Genomic DNA, 21,323 nt, shown 5'->3' on the forward strand with positions numbered 1-21,323 from the left:
GCTGGGTGTTGGCATGTACCTTAATTACAAAGGAAGAAACAGATTAATTATACATAAACATAACACATAGTCAAAAAAAAATCCGCTTTCCCAAACTTTATTAAAGAAAAAGCAATGATGGTAAATCTCTAAAACATAGTCAATTTTCTGGGACTCTTCCCTTGAAAATGTGATGTTTGATTTTGAAACACATACCACGGTGTGCATGGTTCCCAACTGTACTAAATAGGTGAGAGGCTGAAATCCTAACAGGTTCATCTTCCAACTTTCCCCAGTCTGTGGTCTGTCTTTGGATCAGCAATAATTGCCTGAACAGCTACTATGGCTTCATTAATTTTTGTCTGTAGCTCTCTGAGCTCTTCTATATGCAGCAATCGCAGAATTTGAGCAGCTTCATTAAGAACTGCATCTATTTATAAGAAACATGGCAAAATTAATAACTTTTATATTTCAGACCACTCATTTCCCCCAAAATGTTCACCAAGTTTCTAAAATATTTTGAATTAATCATCAAAACAAAATCACTTACCTCCTGTGTCAAAACCAAGAATATGCTTGTCTAAAGCAACAGGCAACCCCTTTAAAAAAAAAATGGACAAAATGAGGCGATAGTTAAGTATCACCTCTTTTCTTATCTAAAACTAAAGAGCAGCTAGCTATTATTTTAACCCTTTTAGTCACAGTAGCAAGGGGAATGAGAGTTCTCTTAAATTTGCATTTTGATGTTTGTTTTTCCCTACTATAACTGGTGAGGAAAGAATGGCCTTTAAATAAAGTGGGAGGTTAATTCCATAACCCATCCAATCCTTTAAGACCAGGCATATAAAATAGCTCCTTTTTGCTGTAGTGCCCCTGTCACTACTGCAGGGCTGCTATTATTCTGTTTTACCTACAGTAAGCAGCAGTGTACAGGGCAAATGAAATAGGACTACTTTTAATATTACTTTCCCGAGCACATTAATTTGTCTGCAAATTGCACAAACCTAAAACATAGTTTTTCAGCCAGAAATTTTAACAGATTATCTATATGTAATATATATAATTTAACTTTCAACAGTTCATTTTGAAGTTACTTTGAATAGAATCTAAACCATAGTGATACTTCAATGCTATCAATGCTAAGTTGTCACTACTCAATTCTTGCCTAATCTATTAATGAAAATCTACCTAGGTTCGATCTGCTTCAAAATAGCTAATAAACACACTAGAAACAAACTGGTATGGAAACTCAGTGAGCAAAACTAAAGAGTAGAATTGTACTGTGCTAGGCTGTACCAGAGGCTCTCTTTCCCCTTTGTCTGCCCCAAAACCAAAAAATACCTCTGTGGCTGAAGATGACCACATGCTAGTCATGAACAGTTACAAACAAGAACACAACTGTAAAACTTCTCCACTGTATTATTATTTATAGCATGGAATCTTTTGAGATGACATTAAAACTAAGATTTATTTGGAGCACTGAGAATAAAACTAAATTTTACTTTGTAAAGAGCAGCAGTGATTTGGCTCTGTCCTTATTTGCACTGCCTTCCAAACCATAGCTTTACTGAATGAATTTACTCTCTGTTTATAGTGTGGGAGAAATAGGCTGACCTTTAACCCAATTTCCAGTGGCTGGATTCACACATAATTAATAAGCCAGTAAGAACCTTTAAAAGAAACTGTCTTTTAGAGGGAGTACACTTACCTGGCATCAATAACCTTTTAATAGAGGACAAATGACATTGGGGAACTGAGGGAGGCAAAAAAAAAAAAAAAAAGGACCAGGGTTCAGGATGGTGGTTGTACCAAAGGCTGTCGCTGCAACATCTGTACAGCAGGAAGGGGGTATTATCAGGCAGCTGCTGCTAACCCGTGAGGACATTCTCTGTATTGCCCCGTAGTCAATGAGACTTTTGGGACATTTAGATTTATGGTACAATTTATCTCAAAACTTCTCAGAATTATTAGATAGTTATGCTGTAGTTTTCTCATTCTACTAAGATGAGTTTTAGTCACCTGAACCCTGAACCTCACACTCTAGTAGCCTCTCTATCCCCAATTTACCTAGATCAACTAGCTCATGTAAACCACCACACACGAATCCTTGTCTCAACCACGTATCCACTAGGTGACCTTATGCAAGTTACTTAGGTTTTATGCTAGCAAATAGAAAAGGTAAAATGAGATTTCTCTGAAGAAACAAAAGAACAAACGTAGGATTTAGGTCAAAAAGAAAAATATTAAGAGAGGTTGTGTCCTGTTCCCCAGCAATTAGTCAAAATAACCCAGTATATTTCACAAGTGCACATTCCTTTAAATAAACTTCAACCAGGTAGATGCAGTGGTTTACACTGGTAGACTGGATGTGCCATTGGCAGCTTCTCTAAGGTGTGAAGGGAGATAAACATGAGTTCATTTTTCACTCAAAATAGTTAGATACAATTTGCTTAGAAACCACATTCAATCCCCTTGAAGTAAGCTATCCTTTCTCTGGGCAGTTCTAACACAGAATGGGTATCTTAAGCAGTAACATGCAGAGTTTAAACCCACGACAACACCAGAAGAAAATTTCATTAATAATTACTTTAGATTTTACTTAAAAAAATACATACCTCTTTTGCTTGATTTGCTTTAGCAACTGCATCCTGTGTCAGGCGTTCCTGGACCAAAATGCGAATTGCCTAAGAAACCCAAAAATACTGTTTTTAGTTTTCACTGGCTGTTTGTCATCTTTTCTTCCCTGAGTCTAGATAAGAAGGATGCCCAGTTTGATCAAGTTAGAATTACCTAGTTCATTAACAAACTCCCCATTAAAAAAACAAACATATTGTAATAAAAGTTCTCACATTTAATATTTAAAATGTGAAATGATACCCAAAACAATTTAAAACATTTTTTGAATAGGTAACTCATGTGTGCAGTAAGTAAGTAAGTAAGTAAATAAATAAATAAATAACGACACATGGTAAAAAGTAGGTCTCCTTCCTTGTCCAAGCCTTAGCCATCCCTCCAGAAGACAATCATTGTTACCAGATCCTTGGATTCTTATTAAAAGTACAAGCATACTCAGGCAAACATGTGCACACACATGCAATCTCTGACACGAAGGGTAGCACATCACATACACTGTCCTTGCTTTTTTCTCTTAATTATAGTAAAATGTTTTCAGGTCTTTCATAGAACATGTTTTTTTCATCACCAAGGAATTTTATTCCAGCAGTCTCAAGTGCATACATGCATTTGCATAAACTAAAAAAATAAGATTTTAAATGGAATTTTAACTAATGGATGACAATTACAATTCAAAAGTAAGTGAAAACTGGAAATTTTTTTAAATAATAAAAACAAATTAAATGCTACATTTGAGAAGAATTACTTAAACCAATCTTTAACAGTGATTGCAAATGTAAACAGTGTGGTGGTCAAACAGTCAATATATTGATTCTCACAGCTGGCAAATCTATGAAGATGTTTTCCATGTTGTTATGCATTGTTTGAATGATTCTTAAAATAACTCAAAGGACAATCATGCAACTAGGATTAGAATTTTATTAAACTTATGATTATAGCTAACTTTTACTTTTTCCCATTGGGTGTTTAAAGTATAACAAAGAGAACCTCCAAAATGCTAAATTGTCTTTCTCCTCCCAGTTTATGATTAAAGCTGATGTGAATACTGTAGAACTGTTCCAAATAATTTACATAATTGCCTAGGTAAGGAACAAGCCTTTGAAAGGGCTAAATTTCACTAAATACAACTTTTTGTCTCGACATCCAATCTGAGTTGAGAAAATCCAAGTTGACATTCAGAGTCAGCATACAGAATAATCATCTAGGAACAGAATAGTCTTTCCCTTGTTACAACTGCCATTTATTACATACAATTCTAAATAGAATAAATTAATCTAATAGTAAAATAAAAAAATAGAGTAAGGCTTAATCCTTCTTATAGGTAGAGTGAAATTTATTTAATTCACAGCAAAGCAATTTAAAAGTAATTTACATGTGCAAGGTGTAGATTTTTATGAGAAACTAAAACTTTAATCAAACTAAAATAATGTCCAAGTCTGGTATTGTAAGTACCACTCCCCTCTCCATGAGATCCCCACTATACTGTCACAATTACTTGGCATAAAAGTTCTGAAATATGAGTATATTTTTCCTGTCAGAAATAAGAGACCTTTTTCAGACTACTGGAATCCCTGAAGTGGAGGTATGAACTGAGGGCCTATCTAGGAAGGGTGACTTGGAAGACAGAAACATTCTTTCCTTCCTCAAAGACATTTTGGAATATGTACTTTTGGCCAAATTCACCATTACTAATTTGGCATATTCCACTATCTTAATGAATAGGGCGATTTAGGAAATATAGAAACGACAAGGTCAGAATGCCTACATTAAAATCCTGGCTCTATCATTTTTTGTGTCATCTTGGACATTTATTCTCTTTAAGTCTACTTCTTCATATACATATTAAAAAGAAAGACATTAGCATCTACCTCTAGGATGTTGGGGAGGATTGGATGAAATCATCTTTGCAAAAGGATGTAAACAAAATGGCAGGCACACAGTAAACACTCTTTGATATTAGCTGTTATTAGATCATCTAAAACAGATGAAATCTGCATTATGTTCCACATTCCTCCACATTTTAGTCATCAACCATAAATTTAAATATAAAAAAGTTGATTTTTAAAAAATTGAGTTTAAATATCTATACTAATAAAAGGGTAATATGCTAATTAGAGCATACGTCTTCCAGATGTCCATCTGGACGTCCATCTGGACAAAGCCACAGCAGATGCGAGGCCTGGGGCTCAGGCCTCGCAGCTGTGGCAGTGGCAGCAGCAGCCGAGTGATGGGGGCGTCGCCTTCCCCTGATCAACCCGGTCACCTCCCGCAGAGGGAGGCCAGACTGTGGCTTAGGCCCACTCCCCACCACAGGCAGCGGGCCTAAGCCGTCAGTAGGACATACCCTGAGGGCTCCTGAACTGTGAGAGGGGGCAGGCCGGGCTGAGGGATTCCCCAACCCCCCAGTGCACGAATTTTCGTGCACCAGGCCTCTAAGATACACACACACACACACACACACACACACACACACACACACACACACACACAAAATATCTGTCAAGAATCAAGAATATGAAGCTGACCTTAAGCATTACCAGGTAATCATCATGACGCTGAATCTGAAGAAGGTTAGCCAAAGCCATTACACCAGCCTTAAAATCAGGATTATTAACTAGAAAAAATTTAAATGGAAACTTAGAGCTCTACAAACATATAATTAGACAGATATGTAAACATAAATTTACAAGAAACATTTTGAATTTTCCATTAACAAATCTCAATTTTTAAAACTTCTGACTGGAGCAGTGCAGGGGCATCAACAACGAGGCAAAATGATAAGATTAATGGATTTCTTACTAATCAGCCAAACTGAACAATCCAATAAATAACTAAATTAAGTCATAACTTTTTCTGCAAGGCCCATTTATGCAGCACTTTTAATTAACATTTCTTCCCAAAGCTATTCATTTTAATACATAGATCCCTTCAATGGACAGTTTTCCCAAAACCTTTTCTCTAAGCAGCAGCTCTCGAGTGTCCAAGCAGCTTATTAATTCACAAGAATAACTCAAATTATAGGTCATTCACAAGAATAACTCAAATTATAGGTCACAATGAATCAGTGAAAGAATTATTTAACGTATTATTATAATGTAAGGAATTACTAAAAGACATCTGGATTTAAATAATGAAAAATTTTACCACTTTCTCATAGTGTCACATTAGATTAGAAAAAATGTTATGTTACAAGGAAGCAAACAATCATCACCATGATTAAATACAAATAAAAATCTCCACACTACTATGAGAAGATCAAAGAAAAGCATTTCAATATTCAGATATTCAATTATAAGAGGAAGGAGACAGCACATTGTAACTGACAATAAAAAAAACCATAGAGAATAAAATATCCTCACAAATGCTGCCTGCATGAAGTATTTACTAAAACCAAGTAAACACAGACTTCATTTTAGAAAATAAAAATCATTTAGGAAACCAAAAATGTTGATCATTATTATGCATTTACATAGTCATCTCCCCTTATCCAAAGGAGATCCATTTCAAGACCCACACTGGATGCCTAAAACTGGGACAGTACCTAACCCTTTATATACCATGTTTTTTATATATATTTTGTTGTGTTGTTGTTTTTTTAAGAAGCTTTTTACAGCTTCTCTTTGGCATATCCAAATTGCCAACATCATGTCTCATGTTTTGGGGCCATTAAGTAGCATAAAGTTTTCCTGAACCCTACTGGGGATGTGCCCGCAACCCAGGTACATGCCCTTGCCCGGAATCGAACCTGGGACCTTTCAGTCCGCAGGCCGACGCTCTATCCACTGAGCCAAACCGGCTTTGGCTGTGTGTGTTTTTTAAGAAGCTTTTTACAGCTTCTCTTTGGCATATCCAAATTGCCAAAATCATGTCTCATGTTTTGGGGCCATTAAGTAGCATAAAGGTTTCCTGAACACAAACACTGGGATACCATGACAATTGATCTGATAACCCAACGGAAACTAAGTGATTACAGTGTGGATATGCTGAGCAAAGGCTTGATTCATAAGCTAGGCAAAACAGTGGAAGACTTCACCATATTACTCAGAACGGTGTGCAATTTAAAGTGAATTGTTTATTTCTGAAATTTTTCATGTATTATTTTCAGAAAGCAGTTGACCACAGGTATCTGAAAGCATGGAAAGTGAAAGTGCGAATAAAGAGGGTCTACTGTACTTACCATCCAAATTGATCAATGGCTCTGCATTTTTAGCTGCATTGTCAGCATTTTTTGTATTATCAGATACCGAGTCCTTATATTTTTCAGCTGAAAAATAGGCAAAAATGCAATTTGTAAAACTGCAACTTAAAACAAACATTGTTTATTTACTGAATCTGAGCCAAACTGGTTATTATAAAACAACTCATCCGATCAAAATTATTTTTGCTATTTAAAAAATCTAGCAGAAGACAATGTGATTATAACTTTCTAATTAATCTAAAATGATTACTGAATCCTTACACAAGGATCTTTTCAATAATATCTTTAAAAGTAATATATATCAAACATTATTTAAATCAAACATGTCAAACTCACGGCCCGTGGGCCGCATGCAGCCCACAATGAATATTTTTGCGGAAGAAACGCTTTAATAAAAATTTCGTAACTTAATTTTTATAATATCCTGTTATACATTATTAATAATGAACTACAACATTCAATAATGACTGATTACTATAATCATGTTGCATTCATTTCCCTTACACGCCTTACGCGCAGGCGCACCATTCTCTCTACTAATACTCGCAGTGAATATTTTAGCAGCCAATTGCCACGTCATTAGTCTTGGACTGACTTGTTTGGTGTGTGCAACAGGAAATATTTTGCTTTTGGAGAACCAAATAAATAGATTTGCGTTACGCTTATTAATTTGTGCAGTTATTCAGTGTCTGGTAAGTTAATGTTCAAGAAAAATTATTAATTTTTATTAAAATGTCCTATCATTTTATGTTAACGATTACTCATTTATTTCAGCTCTTTGTATTCAGCATGTCTCTATCGAAATAAACCTACGTTTCTATGAAAATTGAAGCTTTTGTTTTTTTGCGGCCCACATAAACTTAAATCTTGTTTATTTGGCCCATGTTAGTTAGCCTTTGAGTTTGACATGCTTGATCTAAATGCTTGCAAACAAAGTATGCTTTCACGGCTTCCTCTAAAACTTGTAGGGGTAAGGGTAAATTTAAGTTACGTGAGATTAAATGCAAACAAACTAAAAAGTAAGTTTCTTCCCAAATCTTTTGAAAGCTGTACATAGAACACAAAAACTTTTCTTTCTAAAAAAATCAGCACTTCAAATAATACACCATCATATACAAACCTAAACCTATTTTATGGAAACTTGAAAGCCAGAATTCCAAAGGTAGAGTTTGCAACTTTTACTTGAAAAATATTTAATATACTGAATGTAATGTCCAAATGCCATCTTTTGCTATAATGCTTAGATGATTTGCTATTGAAACGAGAGAAAACAAAAGCATTAAGATTTAAATCAGACAGAAGATAGCTTACAGGAGCTCCCACTGGCCAAATCTGGGATAGCGTAAATATCAAGATACACTATTAGCCCTAACCGGTTTGGCTCAGTGGATAGAGGGTCGGCCTGCGGACTGAGGGGTCCCAGGTTCGATTCCAGTCAGGGGCATGTACCTTGGTTGCGGGCACATCCCCAGTGGGGGTGTGCAGGAGGCAGCTGATCGATGTTTCTCTCTCATCGATGTTTCTAGCTCTCTATCCCTCTCTGTAAAAAAAAATCAATAAAATATATATTTTTTTAAAAAGATACACTATTAGCAAAAAAATATTGTAAGCCATTGAGTAAAATAAGAATCCACATATACAAACTAATCTAAATAAACAAACAAACTGGAAAGACAGGAAAAGTTCCTCATTAAAAAGCCAACAAGTAAATGTAGAAAGAATGATGGAATTACAAAAACATCATTTGGCAATCATCATCTGCATAATTGACTCAGATGAGACTCATCAAATGGAGCTAAACCTAGATGAAAAAGTTTGAGGAATAAAAGCATACTGACATTATCTCAAAGTATCTCCCAACAATAAACTTATTTATTACAAAGGGGAAATAGTAACTTTAGAATGGAGAAGCCTTAACCATGTGATCAAAGTAATAGCACCAGTAATAGGGACATATTACTAACACATGCCTCCTGATAACGTGCACTTAAAAGAACAAAACATCACTTCTGTGTTCTTAACAGAAGTACAAACCCTGACTCTAATCATGAGGAAACATCAGATAAACCCAAACTGAGGAACAGTCAATAACCAGTTAACTGCCACACGTCCAAAACTGAAATCATCCCCACATAGACACTTATGACATACAAAGGGTTAATATACGCCAGTCTCATGAAGCACAAATAAAGAATGAGGAATTTTTCCAGATTATAGGAGACTAAAGAGACATAACAACGGAATGCAACACATGATCAAAGAATGCATTTTTGTTTTTGTATGAAGAATATTATTGAGCCCAGCCAGTGATTGAGTGTTGACCTATGAACAAGTCAGGGTTCGATTCCCGGTCAGGGCATATGCCCAGGTTGTGGGCTCGATCCTTAGTGTGGGGCGTGCAGGAGGCAGCCGATCAATGATTCTGTCTCATCATTGATGTTTCTCTCTCTCCCTCTCTGAAATCAGTAAAAATATATTAACAACAAAAATATATTGAGACAATTTATAAAATGTGAATAACAGCTATAGAGAAGAGTAGTGAATCAAAGTTTATTGCCCGATTTTGCTAACTATCCTGTAGTTATGTACATTTAGGAAATGCACATTAAAGTACTCAAAAGCAAAAGAGAACCACCTACAACTTAGTATCAAATGGTTTAGAAAAAATTATGTATGTATATTATATATATAGAGGACAAGGCAAATGAATTAAATGTTAATATTTACAGAATATGAGTATGAGAAAATTTGTTGTATTCTTGCAATTTTTTGTAAATCTTAAATTATGCCAAAAAAAGTTAAAAGAAAAATTTAAGTCTGATTTTAATCACTTTAACTGACAAGCTAACAAAAACCTTTAAAAGTACTAAAGCACAATACAAATTTACAATGGTTTCATCAAATAAGGACAAACATTTTAAATAATTTAAAAGTCAAGAAGAATGCAAGGAGTTAATGTAAAACCACAAAAATACAACAGTGCCTTCTACTGATAAGGGACAGTACTACCACTTGAGCCCTTTTCCCCAAAAAGTCTGTTCTTACAATTCTGAATTTTAAGATTACACAAAAACTTGTTTTCTAGTTTAGACTTTTTTTTTTTTTTATTGATTTTTTACAGAGAGAAAGGGAGAGAGACAGAGAGTCAGAAACATCGATGAGAGAGAAACATCGATCAGCTGCCTCCTGCACATCTCCCACTGGGGATGTGCCCGCAACCCAGGCACACGCCTTTGACCGGAATCGAACCCGGGACCTTTCAGTCCGCAGGCCGACGCTCTATCCACTGAGCCAAACCGGTTTCGGCTAGTTTAGACTTTTAATATACTTTTGATATAATTTACCTTTCAACTGTAATTCAGCTAAAATTTCAAATAAAATTCAAGTATAAATTTCAATATAAAAAATTTACTTTATTTCAGATCCAACATCAGTGTATTTCTTTTATTAATTAAAAAAATATCATGCTAGCCCAAGCTGGCATTGCTCAGTGGTTGAGCATGGACCTATGAGCCAGGAGATCTGCAGGCTCAATTCCTAGTGTGGGGTGTGCAGGAGGCAGCTGATCAATGATTCTGTCTCATCATTGATGTCTCTCTTCCTCCTCCTCCATTCCTCTCTGAAATCAATAAAAATATATGTGATATCTATAGTTCCTGGTACATAGGTAATCTAAATTAACCCTTTGCACTCTGAACCATTCTGGACATTGGCTACCAGCTACTCGACGCTACTTTGCGGCGGAAACATGCATTTACAGACCCTCGTATTATTTAGTATAATTTTGGAACCAAGTAACGTATTATAATGATATTGGACTTATATGAATTGGGTGACATCGAGGAATGTATATTTGCAAAAAAAACAATATTTTATTGTTTATAATTTTGTACAGTATGGTAAGTTTTGTAACACTCCCCAATATGCACTGCAGACTGATTAGTGCATGTTTGACAGTAATAAGTGGTTTGACGCCTGCCACCAGGTGTTTTCCTGTTAGAACACACAATGCAGTCCCGTTTTCTTTGTCCCACATCGGGAATATGTAGTTTATTGTTTAACCCGACACAAAACCCGCTGACATTTCTTGTATATATCTTAGTAATTTTACGATATTTTGATTTAATTTCTTGTGCCATTTCAAGATAAAACTTCAGGGAAACATGCATGTCTCAAAAAGTTGCGTTGAAATAACTCAATTCCCCGTAATCACTAATAAACTGCAATGTCCCCTGAGAGGGGACATCCGAGTGATATGCTAGAATTCCGATGTCCCCTGAGAGGGGAGAGCGGAGTGCAAAGAGTTAAAGTATTATAAAAATGGACAAATGTGAAATAAATACAGTAAAAGTAAAGCAGAAATAAATTGAAATATGACTACAATTTCATTTGGGAATAGCTGACATACACTTTTGAAAAGCTAGAGAATACTCTGTTAAAATTAACATAGAGTTACCAACTCAAAGCAGAATAAAGACTTCCCTAAAGGTCCTAAAAATCAACTAATGCCACCACGGCTTCTGATTACAACATTTATTCATATGTATTTTCATTTTAAACTAAAATTCAAACTGGAAAAAAAAGGGTTGGAGCTTTTAATATTTCTGCCATAAAGTTTCTGAAATTTAAGTCTGGAGCTGGTTGGTGCTCTGTATTAGAATATGTGAACATTCAAATACTGTATTTGCCAAACATTAAAAGTCTTCTATTATATGCAAAGAAACAGAATCATGACTGCCTACTCCCTTCCAAAGATGCCCATATTCCCAATTCCTTAAACTATGAATGTTACCTTACATGGCAAAAGGACTTTGCAGATGTGATTAAATTAAGGATTATCCAGGTAGGCCCAATGTAATCACAGCACCCTTATAAGAGGGAGCAGGATGATCAGAGATGTGACAATGGAAATAGAGTTAAAGAAAGACTGAAGACGCTATGCTGTTAGATTTGAAGATAAAGGGACAACGTTAAGGAATACAGGCAACCTCCAGAAGATAGGAAAGACAAAGAAAGAAATGGATCTTGCCCTAGATTCCCGAAAAGAATCTGTCAACAACCTGACAGTAAAACAAATGAGTTTGTGGTAATTTGTTACAACAGCAATAGGAAACTAATACAGGTACAGTACCATGTAGGAAGTAAAACTGAGTAAGAGCTTACAATTTAGTGGGGCAAATAAGACATAAGTCAAAATGGAAAGTGAATGACTTAAAAGGTATAGAGTTAAAAACTATGAAAGTTCAGAAGGAAATGCTAATTGGTATTTGTGCTCCATCTTATATGGATGAGCAAGATTTAGAATGTGTAGAGAATAGAGTGAAATGGAATATTAGTCAAAGGAATATGTAAGCCAAGAAATCGAGGAAGAAAAAAAAGAGATGTAAACCAGAGCCAGCATTAATCTAGTTTGGCTGGAATATCAAGCACATGAATACTGGCTGGACACCAGTTATCAAAGGCCTTGAATACCAGGCTAAGGAGCCTGGAGTCCCTTTTGGAGAAAAATGGAAAAGCAATGATGCTTCTGAATATAATAGGAGGTGCTTTTTTGGAAACCAACCATAGCATTCTAAAACAGATTTGTTTAAAAAAGTTAGCTTGATGGCCATGCTGATGAGAATAGAGGGTGATGCTAAGAGACCAGTATGAGAGAGATTATAATAATCTCAGTAGAAAATGATAAGGGACTGAATTAGGGCAATAGTAGCGGGAAGGCAGAACAGATACAATAGAAATGGGAAAAAATAGATGGGAACAGGATGGCAAGAAAAGGGACTCAAAGATATCAAAAAGGCTTAAAAAAGCAATGATTAAGAGAACTAACTGACAGCCGCATAAGAAGGAACAACACAAAACACAGAGGGTGGAGGTAAGACAAGATAATCGGATCTTGCATTTAGATATTGGCAGGCCTTTCAAAATGAAATGGTCTAATGAGAGGAAACGTTATTTTTTTTATAGATATTAGTATTTAAAAGCGTCCTCTAAGTATCTGTAATAAAATGATTATTACATATAAATAATATATTTTGACCTATAATGTATATCAGCATTAGACATATGTTTCAGTCTCTTGTGAAATGACCTGCTGCAATCAACATTCTGAAATCCTATCAATTCTTGAACACTAACAATTGAACTTGAAAGGCTAAGGTACAGACTGTGAAAGATGAAAAATTTATTAATGTAATAAATACTACTTTTTCAGAAGGCATAAAAATGCTTTCTCCAGAAGACACCATTTCTAAATTCTAAAAAAAGACAAAACAAAAATCTAAATACCAATGAAAGACAGTGCTTTTAACTTCTTATAATAAAAAGGCTCTAATTTTAGAAAAGAAAATCCTTTCCCAGACAATTTAGGAGTTAGGAGGGATGGGAGATGGGTATTAGACACAGAAGAATGGTTACCAAAAATTAAGTGTTTAAATAGATACTGAAAAGGAACATGAGGATATATAAAACTTAAAATGAACCAAAAGTAAAGACAAAGAAACAATCTGGTATTCCCTATATTTTTACACTCCTTTCCCAAATCCCCCCTCCTCTCTTTAAAACATACATTCCCCACAAAACATACCGTTATCTCCATATTCAAGTCTAACGGCTAAACCAAGAAGCCAGTCAATTGCTTCTTGTCGATATTGAATCTTGAAAGGACAGCTAACATCTGTGAGATACTGTTGAGAGAAAAAAGAAAATCACTTTCATTATTGCTATAAAGTCACAGAATCAAAAAATGATAAAATTAAAAGATACCTTAGTTTGGATCTCAAAGAATTTCTCATAACATTTAAGTGTACCACCTTAAGTGAAGTATTTCCATCATGCTTTTTGAAATTTTTCTTTTGCAGATTCCAGATTTAGAACAACTTCCTCATTGAATAGATAAAAAAATTGAGGTTAACACTTGCCAACATCTGGGACCTGAATCTAAACTTTCTGATTCCAGGTCTCAATACACATAGAGCAATTAAATAAAAAGGACTCTAAAAAGAAGAACATAAAAATAAAGCAAGAGATAGAATTTTTAGTTTGAGGAAATCTTCTGGAAGAAGTAAGGAGAAATAGCAAAAGATAAAAGAAGCTAAGATGTATGAATTAATATGTTGCTATTTAGACAAGAGAGCTCCAGAAAGATAGGGAAAAAATGCAAAGAATGTAGTGTTTTTAAAACCACTGGAAATAAATTTCTTAGATTTCATTAAACATAGAAGAAACAAAATGGAAGAGATTGGAGATTAAAAATGGCGGCAGAGTAAGTATGCTTCACGGACATGCTCCCAGGAACAAACTGGTATTACAACTAAAATACTGAAAAACTTCCTGAATAATCTACGGAAAGCAGGAGAACCCTGACAACCGAGAGGGCAAGTGGAGACAGCATAGAGACTGGTAGGAGGGATGGAGGTGCGAAAGGGCTGGCTGGGCGCCCATAGAACTGCAACTGAAGTCCTGGAGAGATATCTCAGCTGTGGGGGGTTGCCACTGAGAGCTCTGGGGTCCAATCCCTAAGCTGCCTGCCCCCCCCCCCCCAAGCAGAGAACACCAAAACTGAGGAGGGCACCCACATAACATCTGGCTGTGAAAAGCAGCAGGGCGCTGTCTGCCAGAGAGTAACAGCTGAAAATTTAGGCACCCTCTTAAAGGGCCAACGCACAAAATTCCCTGTGTAGCCACCCACCTTGTGCTCCGGCAGAGGGAGGGTGAAGTGGACTGGATCTGTGAGAGCAGAAGCCAGGACTGGGGACTGGGGATAGAGCTCAAAAGGCAGACATCCCATATCACTCAATCAGAAAACCAAAAAGAAAAAACAGGAGGAAAGCTTAAGTGTGTGCTGTGGAACATCGTGAAACTTAACAATATAAGAACAGCAAATGTGCCAGAAGAGGCAGAACGGGAGAAAGGCATAGAGGAGGTGTTTGAAGAAATAATGGCAGAAAACTTCCCTAACCTGGTAAAGACAAAAGGCACAAGTTCAGGAGGCACAGAGAACCCCAAACAAGAACTCAAATAGGCCCACGCCCAGACACATCATAATTAAAATGCCAAAAATTAAAGACAGAGAGAATCTTAAAAGTAGCAAGAGAAAATTGTTACCTATAAAGGAGTTCCATAAGGCTGACACCAGAAATTTCTCATCAGAAACTCTATAGGCCAGAAGGGAATGGCATGAAGTACTCATTAGCCAGACTCATCAAGAAACGAAGAGAGAGGACCCAAATAAATAAAATCAGAAACGAAAGTGGAGGAGTAACCACTGACACCACAGAAACATAAAGGATTATAAGAAAATACTATGAACAACAAGCTGGACAATGTGGAAAAAATGGACAAATTCCTAGGAAAATACAATCTCCCAAAACTGAAACAGGAAAAATGAAAAAACCTGAATAGGCCAATAACAACTGATGAAATAGAAGCAGTTATCATAATACTCCCACCAAACAAAAGCCCAGGTCCAGATGGCTTCACAGGGGAGTTCTACCAAACATTCAAGGAAGAACTAACACCTACACTCCTCAAACTATTTCAGAAAATCCAAAAGAAAGGAACACTTCCAAACTCTTTTTATGAGGCCAGCATTATCCTAATTCCCTAACCAGATAAAGATACTACAAAGAAAGAGAATTAAAGGCCAATATCCCTGATGAACATAGATGCTAAAATCCTCAACAAAATATTAGAAAACTGTATCCAGCAATATATTAAAAAGATCATACACCATAATCAAGTGGGATTTATTTCAGGGATGCAAGGCTGGTACAATATTCGCAAATCAATAAACGTGATACATCACAAAAACAAACTGAAAGACAAAAATCACATGATCATATCAACAGACGCAGAAAAGGCATTCAGCAAAATCCAACATCCATTTTTGATAAAAACTCTCAGCAAAGTGGGAATAGAGGGAGCATATCTCAACATGATAAAGGCCATCTATGACAAACCTACAGCCAACATCATACTTAATGGGCAAAAACTAAAATCATTTCCTGTAAGAACAGGAACAAGATAGGGATGCCCACTTTCACCCCACCTGCTCAACATGCTAGCCATAGCGATCACAAGAAGAAATAAAAGGCATCCAAATTGGAAAAGAAGTAAAATTGTCATTATTCGCAGATGACATGATATTGTACATAGAAAACCCTAAAGACTCCATAAAAAAACTACTAGACTTAATAATGAATTCGTGAATGCTTACTTTAAACAGCTTGATGGAGAAAATTGTGGCTAAAAAATTCACATTTATGGCCACTTTGCTTTGGCCCAGGAAAATCCCCAGGAAGGCTGCTTTTTTATTCTTTTAAATCTTTTTTAAAAAAAATATATTCTTATTGATTTCAGAGAGGAAGGTAGAGGAAGAGAGGTAGAAACATCAATGAGAGAGAATCATTGATTGGCTGCCTTCTGCACTCCCCACACTGGGGATTGAGCCCACAACCCAGGCAGGTGTCCTTGACCAGAATCGAACCCAAGACCCTTCAGTCCTCAGGCTGATGCTCTCTATGCACTGAGCCAAACCAGCTAGAGCCAGAAATTTTTTATATAGTAGTCCCCCATTATCTGCAGGGACTATGTTCCAAGACACTCAGTGGGTTCCTAAAACCTCAGATAATGCCAAACCCTACAAATATATATACAGTGGGGCCTTGACTTACGAGTTTAATTCGTTCCGTGACTGAGCTCATAACTCAAATTACTCGTATGTCAAATCAAAAAGTGAACGAGTGAGACACGTGATGCTGGGCTGATGTTGTGGTGTTCACTGTGACGTTCGCTGCGCCAACTAGCGGTGGGGTATCTGAAGCTGGCTCGTAACCCGAATTTTAGCTCGCAACTCAAAGCAAAAAATTGGCCGAGAGACGGCTCCTATCTCGAAAAACTTGTTAGTCGGGACACTCGTAAGTCAAGGCCCCACTGTATATATGTGTATGTGTATGTGTGTGTGTGTGTGTGTGTGTGTATGTGTATATATTACACCTATGATAGTTTAATTCATAAATTAAGTACAGTAAGAGATTAACAATAGAACAACTACAACATTACTGCAAAAAAAGTTATGTGAATGTGATTTCTCTCAAAATCTTACACTGTATCCTCTTCTTGTGATGATGTGAAAGGATACAATGCCTATATGAGATGAAGTGAGATAAGTGACATAGGCATTCTGATGTAGCATTAGGCTACCATTGACCTTCTGTCAATTAAGGGTTACTTGAACACAAGCACTGTGATACCATGACAGTTGATCTAGATAATGGAGATAGCCAGTAAGTGAATAATGGGTGAATAGTATATACAGTGTGGTTATGCTGGAAAAAGAGATGATTTACCTCTGGGATAGGGCAGAACATCACAAGATGTCACCATGATACTCATAATAGTGTGCAATTTAAAATTAATGGATTATTGCTGGAATTATCCATTTAATATTTTCAGAAAGTGGTTGACTGTAACTGAAACCTTGAAAAGTGAAACCACAGATAAGAGGGGACTACTGTATTCTTCAAATACCCTCTGTATGGGAAACTTTGTATACAGTCTTATACACATGAATTGGCCGAAAATAAGGTGATATAACTATAAAACCTTAATATATTTCAAAATTTAAAGAAGCCTATAAAAATTTTCAAAAAAACTTTTTAGGAGCAAAGGAAAATAACCTAGTAGAGGCAATAACAGTAGTAGAGGCAGTGGAATAAGCATATAGCATTTGCTTAGCATTTGCTGTGGGCCAGGCACTCTGTAAACAGGTATATTATAACTGATTAACAACACAAGCCACCACTATGAAAAAGGTACCACTGTTATCCCCATTTTCTGCAAAAGTGTTATTAAAATTAAACTAAGTCAATGTAAAAATTATTCTAGCCACAAAAATAAGAGATACATTCAGGGCCTTCTAGGATTATTTCTATTGTACACAACAAGAAACATGTGTGTACGTTAAATATAATCATAAATAGGACAATCTTCATTTTCAAGCATATCGATGTCTCATCCATACTAAAAGGGTAATATGCAAATTGGTCACAACACCCTCACATTCATGACCAGATATGCTAATTAGCTACAACCAGTATGCACATTGAACATCACTCCAACACACAAGATGGCCGACCCTAGTGGTCAAAGATGGCCACCACAAGATGGCCTGCAGGGGAGGGCAGTTGGGGCAACCGGGCCAGCAGGGGAGGGCAGTTGGAGGCTATTGGCCGGCAGGGGAACAGTTAGGCGTCAACTGGGCTGGCAGGGGAGTGTTTAGGGGGTGATCAGGCTGGCAGGCAGAAGCGGTTAGGGGCAATCAGCAGGCAGGCAGGTGAGTGGTTAGGAGCCAGCAGTCCTGGATTGTGAGAGGGATGTCTGACTGCCCACTGTGATCGGGCCTAATCGGTTCCCAGATTGGAGAGGGTGCAGGCTTGGCTGAGGGACATTCCGCGTCCCACCCCCGCCAGTGCACAAATTTCATGCACCGGGCCTCTAGTTTATCTATATAAACAGGGAATATGTAATTAGCCGAGCATCACGACCGCTCAGAAGCCACTGCGCGGGTACATGGGCGGGAGGGGACTGTGTGCCGCCCCCACCCCAGTGGCCGCGGGGAGGCTGGGGCTGAGGGCAGGCCAGAGTGGAGACACCACACACAAGAGGCTGGGCCTGGGGGCGGGCCCGAGTGGAGACACAACACACAGGAGCGCCTGCCCCCACCCCGGCAGAACACAACACGGCAGCGGGGGCAGTGCTCAGAGCAGCCACTGCGCAGCTCGGAGCTATGTGGGTCAGGCGCGGGTCCAGGCCCCCCACGGGGTGCCTCCTCATACAGCGGGAGGCGGGGCGCCTCCTCACGCAATTTCAATTGCACGCTGGGCCCCTAGTTTTAATATAAGTATTACTGCGACATTTTTAGTCTACTGTAGAAATTCTTATTTTGGCCATTTTTTACCATTTATAGAATATGTGTACTGGTATATCACCGTTTATTTAAGAAACCTCACAATGTTTCCAGACAAAAATATTTCTATCTAATACTGAAAGCTTGGTAGAAAGAGGGAATATAATTTACTCTAAAAACAAAAGTAGAATCCTGAAATCCAGCACTTCTAACACTGATCATTATTTTTATTTGAAAAGAACAAAGTAATCTGAAGCATGTCTGTCTTCACATAATTTTTAGAAAAGCTCTCTATACTTTTACTTTCGAATTCATTACCTTTTCAAAGAACTTGGGCCAGTCACTGCTGTGGATGTTTCTTAAATTACCTCTGTCTTCAATCTTGTAGTGTCTGATTTTCTGGTCTTCAAGCCAAACAATAAAGTTTCTAAATTCTGTTTCATCTGCAACAAAAAAACACCATATAAATTACTAGCACTTCCTTCACCTCCAATAAGTGGTTTTGTGGAACTTTCAACTCCAAAAACAAGAAGTTAATTGAGCTGCTCAAAGTAGAGGTTGAAAGTGCAGACTTTGGGTCAACAGATTAAAAAATGTTCTGCTCATATCTTGGATTAAATTCAAATTCTGGTTCCAGACACTTAGTGGTTATGTAAACTTGGGCTCACCACCTTAATTTTCTCTGCCTCAGGTTCTTGAGTTACAAGATGGAGGCAATAATAGGGCTTACCTTATAGAGTTGTTATGAATATTAAACGAAATAAGATTAAAAATGTCTGGTAGATAGTTTTGGCTACTTCAGTGTTATTATTCCAGTTCCTTTGGAGAGAGGGACGGGGCAAGGTTAAATGTGCAGCAAAGTAATAATAAAGCAAATGATGCCCTAACCGGTTTGGCTCAGTGAATAGAGCGTCGGCCTGTGGACTGAAAGGTCCCAGGTTCGATTCCGGTCAAGGGCATGTACCTTGGTTGTGGGCACATCCCCAGTAGGGGGTGTGCAGGAGGCAGCTGATTGATGTTTCTCTCTCATCGATGTTTCTAACTCTCTATCCCTCTCCCTTCCTCTCTGTAAAAAAATCAATAAAATATTTAAAAAAATAAAGCAAATGACAAAATAAAGAGGATACTGATGTCACTGTTACAACACATTAAGTGCACACACGAGAAACTACACGCTCCCATTGTGAAGTCCGGAGGATCCTTCCACACGCTTTTGAGGTGAGGCTCGCAGGCCGCGCACCTGGACAGATGAGAAAAACTGAGGCTCGGCAGTCAGGGAACCGTGGTGGCCACGCCAACGCCTCAACATGTTTTAATGCTGGAAAACCCAAACGCCTTCGTATTTACAATCCAGCCACCCCGTTCACCTGCTATCAACCTTCTCGTACGACCCACACCAGGGAGTTAGCCCGTCACTGCATCGCTCACTCCAACGCCATCGGTCCCGGTCCGGTCCGGGACGGGCTGGGTGGGCTCCGGGTGCCCCCACACCCACCCTCACCCAGCAGTTCCCGGCGGGCAGGGAACTGGTCTCCAAATTACTCAGCATCTTCCTCAGCTCCCAGCTCCGCGGGGCCCACAGCAGGTGCTCAAGGTGCAGCCCCACCACCCGGAAGCCGTGGAGTTGAAGGACTAAGTTAGAAAGCGAATCTTTCTCTACTAGTGCGCTGGGGGCTGGGGGGCCGGGGGGCCGGGGGTTCATGTTTGGGAGGTTTAGCAAAGTGCAGAAAAGTGACGGGGCCCGGGGGGGGAGGGGGGGGAAGGGGGGCTTCCGAAGGCCCGGGCCGTGGCCCGGGGGTCGGAAAACAGAGGTGCTTGGAGGCCGAGAGGAGAGCGCGGCCCTGGGCCCCGGGGAGGCGGCCCCGGGGAGACGGCCACGCAGGGTCCGGGGAGGGAGCCCAGCCCGGGTCCGACGCCGAAGAGCGCGCCGGCAGCGGGGTCCTTGGCCGCGGGGCGGGCCGGCCGGCGCCTCACCTTTGCAGTTGAAGCCGGCGGGGTTGTGGTAGTCGAGGGCCGTCAGCTTGCGGCGGAACATGGTCCCGGCTTCCCGCTCGGTCCCCCGGGCTCCGGCCGGGAGAGGAGAGAGAGGCGAGGAGCGGCTGGCGGCGAAGCTCCCGGCGACGCGGCGAGAGGGCGGGCCGGCGTGCGGACGCTCTGCAATGACGGCAGCCTCTACCAATCGCGGCTTAGAACAGGCGGTCGCCGGCGAACGCCCACCAATCGCGGCTTCGGCTGGGGAGGCGGGGCCACGTCGGGCACGTCGACGCTCAAATAAACTTTATTGTCCGCTTCCTAGTTGTACAATAGGCAGAAAGCCCCTGAGAAGCCACTTTCCTCTTGTGTTCCAAGCCAGTTTCCTCTGGTTTTCCTCGCCTTCTTCATACAGCGTGCAGAGAATAGTATATGTAGAATTTCTACAATGGGACACCGCTCAGCGGCTCATAGAATTACTCTTTAGTATGTTCAGTGTGTTCATTCATTCATTGAATGCCTCCTACATAATAGGTGCTCTTCTTACACGGCTAATACAAAGATCCCTTTCAGACTAGTTTGGAGTGATCCGCAGGTAACATACAGCCATAATATTATATTATAGTTACAAACATC

The 21,323-nt window shown here is 38.8% G+C and overlaps 1 protein-coding gene across 4 annotated transcripts; it reads right to left on the bottom strand.

Moving 5' to 3' along the window:
• Positions 1–81: 81 nt before the first annotated feature.
• On the bottom strand, positions 82–20,857 carry RTRAF (RNA transcription, translation and transport factor). Of its 4 annotated transcripts, none has more exons than XM_023760733.1 (8): positions 20,691–20,856; positions 19,035–19,159; positions 13,395–13,494; positions 6,791–6,877; positions 5,151–5,227; positions 2,595–2,663; positions 530–578; positions 82–409 (listed from the first exon to the last, which is right to left on the bottom strand). In XM_023760733.1, exons 1-8 carry the CDS (start codon positions 20,749–20,751, stop codon positions 255–257), a joined length of 723 nt encoding a protein of 240 aa, XP_023616501.1. In that variant the 5' UTR covers positions 20,752–20,856; the 3' UTR covers positions 82–254. The 4 variants fall into 4 exon arrangements, with proteins under 4 accessions (XP_023616501.1, XP_006097045.1, XP_023616502.1 ...); XM_006096983.3 differs by having other exon boundaries at positions 5,139–5,227; positions 20,691–20,855; XM_023760734.1 differs by lacking the exon at positions 6,791–6,877 and having other exon boundaries at positions 20,691–20,857.
• Between the last annotated feature and the right edge of the window lie 466 nt (positions 20,858–21,323).

Source organism: Myotis lucifugus, unplaced genomic scaffold (assembly GCF_000147115.1).
Source record: "Myotis lucifugus unplaced genomic scaffold, Myoluc2.0 scaffold_191, whole genome shotgun sequence".
Classification (NCBI taxonomy): domain Eukaryota; kingdom Metazoa; phylum Chordata; class Mammalia; order Chiroptera; family Vespertilionidae; genus Myotis; species Myotis lucifugus.